Here is a 6,775-nt window from a genome sequence, read left to right on the forward strand (position 1 = left end):
TAGCAGCCTTCTGGCCCTAATTAGAGGCAGAGTTACGCCTTATACGACTCTACCGAACCCGAACTCGCCAAAAACAGTAAGCAGCAGCAATGGTTGGTCCACGGCGCTGTGACACCAATTATCGATCATTGAGGCATCGGTTGGAATTTAACGTTCACGCATTCGTTTGCTCTTTACTTGTGGTAATTTTTTCCGCGCCACCAAACAATAAAAATAATGTCTGGCCCAGCTATCGCTGGTATTGCAATTAAATATGCATAAAATATGCTTTCGCGTTTATAGCCGGGGTATTTTCAACTTTACGATTGACCCTAATAAGCAAAGTACTTTGGCCGTGGTTTTCTCGTACGCTTGGCTATGAACGAAGAAGATGAGGTGGGGGCTGGCATCTTACACTGTTTCATGTTGTTTGCTTACATGAAATGAAATAAACGTAAAAATTTATTGCACAATCAACCTCTGCTTTGAAGTATGATTATAATTTCATACAAAAAAGCTGGCGGTACAATTCCCGAAGAACATGAGTCTTAAACATTGCGTTCCGCACTTCTTACATTAATGCGGCTCGGTAAATAATACGAACATGTTTTCACCATGCGCACGCTTTGGTTCATTGGTACTCTGACTTTCGATTGTAAGAACGTAAATACTCATGCTTCGTTTTTTCCCCTCTCTCAGGTTATAAAAGAATGAACCGGCTCGTAGTCGCGCTTTTTGCCGTGGTTGTCTTGGTCGTCGTCGACCGGGCCCGCGCCGGCTACCTCCTTGGCGGCACCGGCGGCTACGGTGGCTTTGGCGGCTACGGTGGCTCTGGTGGCTACAGGGGGTACGGTAGTGGTGGCTACGGCGGAGGTGGCTACGGCGGAGGTGGCTATGGAGGTGGCTACGGCAGTGGTCTTGGCGGGTACGGTGGAGGCCTTGGCGGGTACGGTGGAGGCCTTGGAGGCTACGGTGGAGGCCTTGGTGGCTATGGCGGTGGCGGCTACGGCAGCGGGCTTGGCGGTGGTCTTGGAGGCTACGGCGGGTACGGAAGAGGCTTTCAAAAGTATGGCAGCAGCTACTCTGGTGGCTACAGGAGTACCTATGGAACCAGCTACGGAGGCGGCTACGGAAGCGGCGGCTACGGAAGCGGCGGCTACGGAAGCGGCGGCTACGGAAGCGGCGGCTTCGGAAGTGGTTACGGAGGTGGTTACGGAGGTGGATTCGGGTGAGATTTATTGTCATAGCCATGAGGCTGCGGTAACTACAGAGCATAAAATATTGTTGGAATACAAATGCCTACTCAGATCTAGGTTCTATTATGGGGAATTTTGTGTCATAGAGACATATGATTGATATAAAAATCGCCTATTCAAAGCATCAAATGTCAGAAATGGCTGCGAATATTTGACGATTCGTTTTGGGCTACATTACCAGAGGTGCCGCAATTAATTTAGAAGCACGCTCATTTATTCCAATCATTTAAAACGCTCAACGTTTTCGGAAACGCTAAAAAAATAAGAAAACTTTGCCGTGCATTATTACTCCGCATTATTTTCCTGGCGCCAAATAAGGTTCGTCCGCATGGTATATCTAATGGCAATTTATGCCCATGAGCCCTCCAAATTGTAGTGTTCAGTATTAAGACGTTCTAAAACTTGCATGCTCACTACTAAAAATTTCGCTGCTACTGCTTTCTGAACTGTGAAAGAATACATTTATGATCTAGAAAGATTCATGACAATTTGCTTGGTCGCGGGATATCTCTGGCAGCGGGGAGTAATGCGTAACATTTTTGCGCCGCCGAAATTGAAATAAAGTTGCGACTATCCTTCGCACCCGCATGCTGGGCTACGAGTTTCAAAGATACAAGGTAATTGTATAAGCGTGCTTTTTTTGTTTTAAATCACTGTATGAGACGGAGTAGTCAGAGGGTCATTTGGATTGCTGCGAACCTGGAAGAAATCGGGTGTGTAATAATGTGTTCAAGAAATTCGGGGTTTATTACCGCAGAGCGGCTGCAGTTTGGAAGTGTGAACAACACCAGAGTATTTCCTGAAATCCGATGGGAAGGAGTCCCGTCATTGAATCTGATGCGAGCAGATAATCGTTATTCCTCTGTTCACCTCTGTTGTCTCGTCCATTCGCTGTATTCGCGTTTTAAAATATAGTTCCCGCCTAATCGTGCCACGTTACATGTGTCAGCATTGCACGATGTTTCTAGGTATGGTTTGAGAATCGCCCTAAAACATACGCACTTGAAACATAAGCAGCTTTGGTAGTCTGCCACCGCACCAGCAAATGAACGGTGTAGTGACCAAAAATATCCCTACTACACCGGTTTTGACGCAGATTAGAAGTTGATGGTCCCAATAATCTACTTTCTGTAAATTAACTTTGCCTGACACAAATTGCATTGTAGCTAAAACCTTTATTTTGTAAACCTAAATGTGTCAGTGTACACCTAATCGCTGGCAGAAGTCGGGAGTCGCTCCGTTTTTACAGATGTGGTTTCGGGGGTTAACATCGACCAATTGGTGGTTTTGTCTAAAAACGGAAGGTGCGTTTCTTGAGCAGGAGGCTAACCTAAAACGCAGCACGATCGGCGCGCAAGTTGAACGTACACGGCCTTCTAAAATTTTTCTTTTTGCAAAGCGCCATTAGAAAAGTCCGTGAGTTATGTGGGGTAGAGCACTGCACGGGCCAGATTTTAAGGCCCGAGCTCGGTCCGAGCCCGCTTCGCGAAGCCCGAACCAGACCCGGGCCCGTAACACCTAGCCCGAGCCCGGTCAGGGCCCGGGCAATCATAAGTGAGCCTGGCCCGAGCCCGGCCCGGGCCCGCCATCTCAAGCCCAGGCCCGGCCCGGCCCGGCAATTTCTTTTTTTTTTTGGTCTAGGGAAGGTCCGTGCGGCGTGTGTGACCAGGCCCGGTCTTGACGCTGAAGGAAGTTTGTTTATCAGACGGAGCATCTAGTCTGAACAAGCACGTCATGAACTGAAACGCAAAAAATAAGGGTTTAAAAGTGCACGTAGTTTAGCTTACACCGTCTGCAGTTCACGCCACATCGGCTTAAAATAGCTCGTAAATCCTTACACGAGAGACACCATCACCTTTGAAGACCAGACTCTTGGCAACTTCACGTGGTTGTCTCGGCCACAAGTTGGTATTGCTTAAATTTTTTTGATCCGCATTTGAATCAATGAGTATGTACGGGCGTTGAAATACTTCCCCTCCAGTGATTGTTAAGCGGTGGTAATTCTGTGGTACGCGAGTTTGATTCCCGACCACGGCAGCCGCATTTTGATTGGTGCGACTTCTAAAACACACGTGTGCATACATAGACATAGGTGCACAGCTCCAGGATGTCTGAATTAATTCCTTCCCTTCTTGGGCATTCCTTGTAATCGTATCTTTGGTATGTTATACACCAAAATATAAAATCTTGATGCAGTACAAGAAATGTCATTAAAATTGCAGTATAGCAACCATCAGGCCTCGCAAAACACTTGTTTAAAACAATGCGTACAAATAACAGCAAGAAGCGCGCAAAAATAAACCAAGAAAATTAATTTTGATGCTCTTTTCTACACTTCACGTCGGACCTATTAACGGCCGTGCCTATGATTTCAATCCCGAGCCCGGCCCGGGCCCACGGCGTCGAGCCCGAGCCCGGCCCGGGCCCGCGGCATTGAGCCCGGGCCCATGCAGTGCTCTAATGTGGGGCATTTTTGCAGAAGTTTTGCAGGAGGTGGCAACGTGCTACCTAAATCGCTCTTGGAACAAGGCGTGGCCAGCATAAGTGGCAGCCTTCCGGAGATGTTTGTAAAGACGAATTTAATGCGTTCCGTGCATATTTTAGGTCAAATACTGCCAGGTTTGAAAGATTGCAGCTGTGGCTTCGCAAAAGATGAGAGGTTCTATACATGTTACAGCATTTGACAACAAAACTCATCGTTTGCGTGCGTTCTTGTATGTACTTGCAGCCGTGGATTTGGCGGTGGCAAGTTCGGCGGCGGCAAGTTTGGCAAGTTCGGCGGTGGTGGATGGTGGTGAACCTCAAGGCGCTCTCGGAAAAGAAGGATGGACTTGATTGTTTTGAGGGAATGTGCCATACGAGTGAATTTTATGTGAGTGTTGCTGTTTCGGCGAATAAACATGTTCCTACGTACTCGGTTTCTCAATCTGACTTTTTGAAACATTACAGTGGGAGACTTCTAGTTCCATTTTATGTATCGGTAGGTGTTCACTGGGTTAATTCACCGCAAGAAAGAGGCCATCCGGTGGTCGTGATGTCCTTTGTCACAACACGACTATTGTTAGTGTATTTTCACAACGCACTACCACCACAGTCTCACACATTACCACAGCATGAACAAAAAGCGGCGAGGCGGCGTTGTGCTTCGGCTAGTACTGACACAACAGGCAATGTAAGTATCCGCAGCGGTGATCGGTGATTGCTTTACCTTGTTCTATCTTTGACCTCACTCTCAGATCTGGAGGGACTAACCCTGAGTTGGGTTAATTATTGCAGTGTGGAAATTTTCTCTGTTGTGACGTTACTGGAAGTGGTATATTTCTGCCGGTTGCGAAAATCTTTGACAAACATTTTCTTGGCATGCTGAGAAAGGGCGCCGCTGACTTATGAGTCTCAGAAGCAAGAAAATAACCAATGGTTGGAGGAGTAATTGAAGGGTGGTTAGAACTTATTCGTATAGTATTTGCTGGCTCAGAATGACCACAACCTATATTTCCTGATATTGCACAATAACATTAAATCGTTCAAAATCACATTTAGTACAAAATGAAAGCGGGTCGGAAATGAGCGGCCGTTATAAGCTTAGAAGGAAATAAAACGCTTGACTCCATTACCTTGTTGCGTTACTAGTTCATGAGGGAGAGGGTTAGTGAAGCGTTCGATGCAGAGTGGAGTTACATGGCCTGGGCCTACCACTATCAATGATGCTCTTAGCTTTAGGAATATTGCTTGAGTCGTCGCATCTCTTTATAGGTAAACGCAGTCAGCATTTTTTTAAATCTTGTCCGCCGGCTGTCGTTCTGACGTTCTTCCATCGAGGTCACTGGGCTGCGGCTTTTAGGTGCGGAGTACCTTAGGACCGCACAATGTCCGTCCGCGTCCGTGCGCATAGCATTTACAATCGCAAAAAATCACACAGGCACCGGCAGGATTCGAGCCTGTGTCTGGTAAACAAGACAGAATTAGTGTCATTCGTGTTACCCACTGGTCTACAACCATGAGTTAGTAACCGAGAGTCAAACGGCTTACTCCCTGGCCTGTAACGGTGCGGAGTACCTTAGGACCTCCCAATGTCCGTCCGCGTCCATCAATCCGCACACCAACATCAAGCGAAAATCAAGCGAAATTCGATTTGATCAGTGAGTTGCAGTTTCAGTCAGGGAATAATAAAGGTGCAACTCACGGCTCAAACCAAATGACGGTCGGGACGCAAATCGGATGTCATTGGGGCCGCAACTTGGATGTCATTTCGAGTCCCCGTACTCCGCACCCTCGTCATCATTCACGGGGTGGAGATGCTGCCATTTTTTTTTCATCGGTGAGTACTAAAGGTCTATTAAAAGCATTAAGGGAGCAAGAACTGCAGGGGAGCGCTGACGCCTGCTTTCTGTCCCTCAGGGCTACGGCGAAAAACATTCTGGCACAATGCCAGAATGTTTTGGAATTAAGGCTGAAAAGATAATATCAGTGGCATGTGTTAGGGCAGAAATTTTTAAATTAATCCCGAAGTCTTCACAGAATCGCTCGATAATCAACAGAAATTTCAATTATAGGCCACCGCCAGATCGTATGCATTCCTAAAATCCCATGTCGCTATATAAACATAAATTCGGCGTGATTGGTTTAGTTCGTGCCTATTGTTGGATGCCAAAGTCGCCGTGTGATGCACCACCCCAGATACACGTCAGTGCACCAGTAACACATTTGTGCAGCGATTTTGTTTCTGTGTTAAACTGACATACGTTTTAATTGACGTTATTCTTTCTGCGCGGATTTGTCGCTGCAAAGCTGTGGCAAAGGTAACACTTTTTTCCTGTGAAACCGTAGACAGTTTTTGCGTAATAAGCTTTGTACAGAATAAAGTAACGAAAAAAGGGATATAATAGTGAAATATTTCACATGGCCCTTGGTTCCTCTTATAGAGTAATTAGGATGAGTTTGTTTTCCGGTTGATTTATTTTTACACCACGATTTATAGTGTTGTGCTTTAAAAAAATAGCTTTTGGGTGTAATTCTGTATTTAGCCGGTTTCATGAGCACTACGACTATCCTGGGCCCTTGATGAACTTATCTGGCCCTAAACATTATTTGAAAACCCTCTGACCCACCAGATTAAACGCCTTTTCTCTTTCTTCGCGATGACCTCAAACACACTGAACTTTGATGTTTTTTCTTGCATGCTTCCTGGCGCGGATTAGGCTAAATACCGCACTTATGGCAAGCAAGGTGTGGTGCGTTTAGGCGCCACCGTGAGCAATCAATGTTTGCAACATCCCGTAGTTTGGTCAGTAACGTTGCCTCGAGTAGTGTCCAGCTTGATTTGATTACATTGCCCTGAGTCTTCATCATTGTTAACCTCACTAGTTCACATTAAAGAGCATTCTCTCTCTCATCATTGTTATTAAGGGAATTGATTTCAGCGTGGATCTAGTGTCGTGCGCTTAATTTGTCGTGCCATTGTGACGATCAGGATTACACAACGTCACCATGCTTTTCTCAAAAACCGAAGTCCTCCTTCGCAGATCTTCGCAGGGGCTCCT

The 6,775-nt window shown here is 46.3% G+C and overlaps 1 protein-coding gene across 1 annotated transcript; it reads left to right on the forward strand.

Annotated features, from left to right (window-relative positions):
- The first annotated feature begins 915 nt into the window (after window positions 1–915).
- On the forward strand, window positions 916–4,148 carry LOC144175014 (uncharacterized). The gene is made up of 2 exons (XM_077704022.1): window positions 916–1,207; window positions 3,964–4,148. Exons 1-2 carry the CDS (start codon window positions 970–972, stop codon window positions 4,068–4,070), a joined length of 345 nt encoding a protein of 114 aa, XP_077560148.1. The 5' UTR covers window positions 916–969; the 3' UTR covers window positions 4,071–4,148.
- Window positions 4,149–6,775: the final 2,627 nt, after the last annotated feature.

This window comes from Haemaphysalis longicornis, unplaced genomic scaffold, assembly GCF_048455015.1.
Source record: "Haemaphysalis longicornis isolate Haplotype H1 unplaced genomic scaffold, Haemaphysalis longicornis Haplotype H1 scaffold_3, whole genome shotgun sequence".
NCBI classification, from domain to species: Eukaryota; Metazoa; Arthropoda; class Arachnida; order Ixodida; family Ixodidae; genus Haemaphysalis; species Haemaphysalis longicornis.

Coding starts and splice junctions, on each gene's coding strand:
- LOC144175014 (XM_077704022.1), top strand. CDS start 970: ATGGCGGTGGCGGCTACGGCAGCGGGCTTGGCGGTGGTCTTGGAGGCT. Junction 1,208..3,963: donor GGTTACGGAGGTGGATTCGG/GTGAGATTTATT, acceptor ATGTACTTGCAG/CCGTGGATTTGGCGGTGGCA.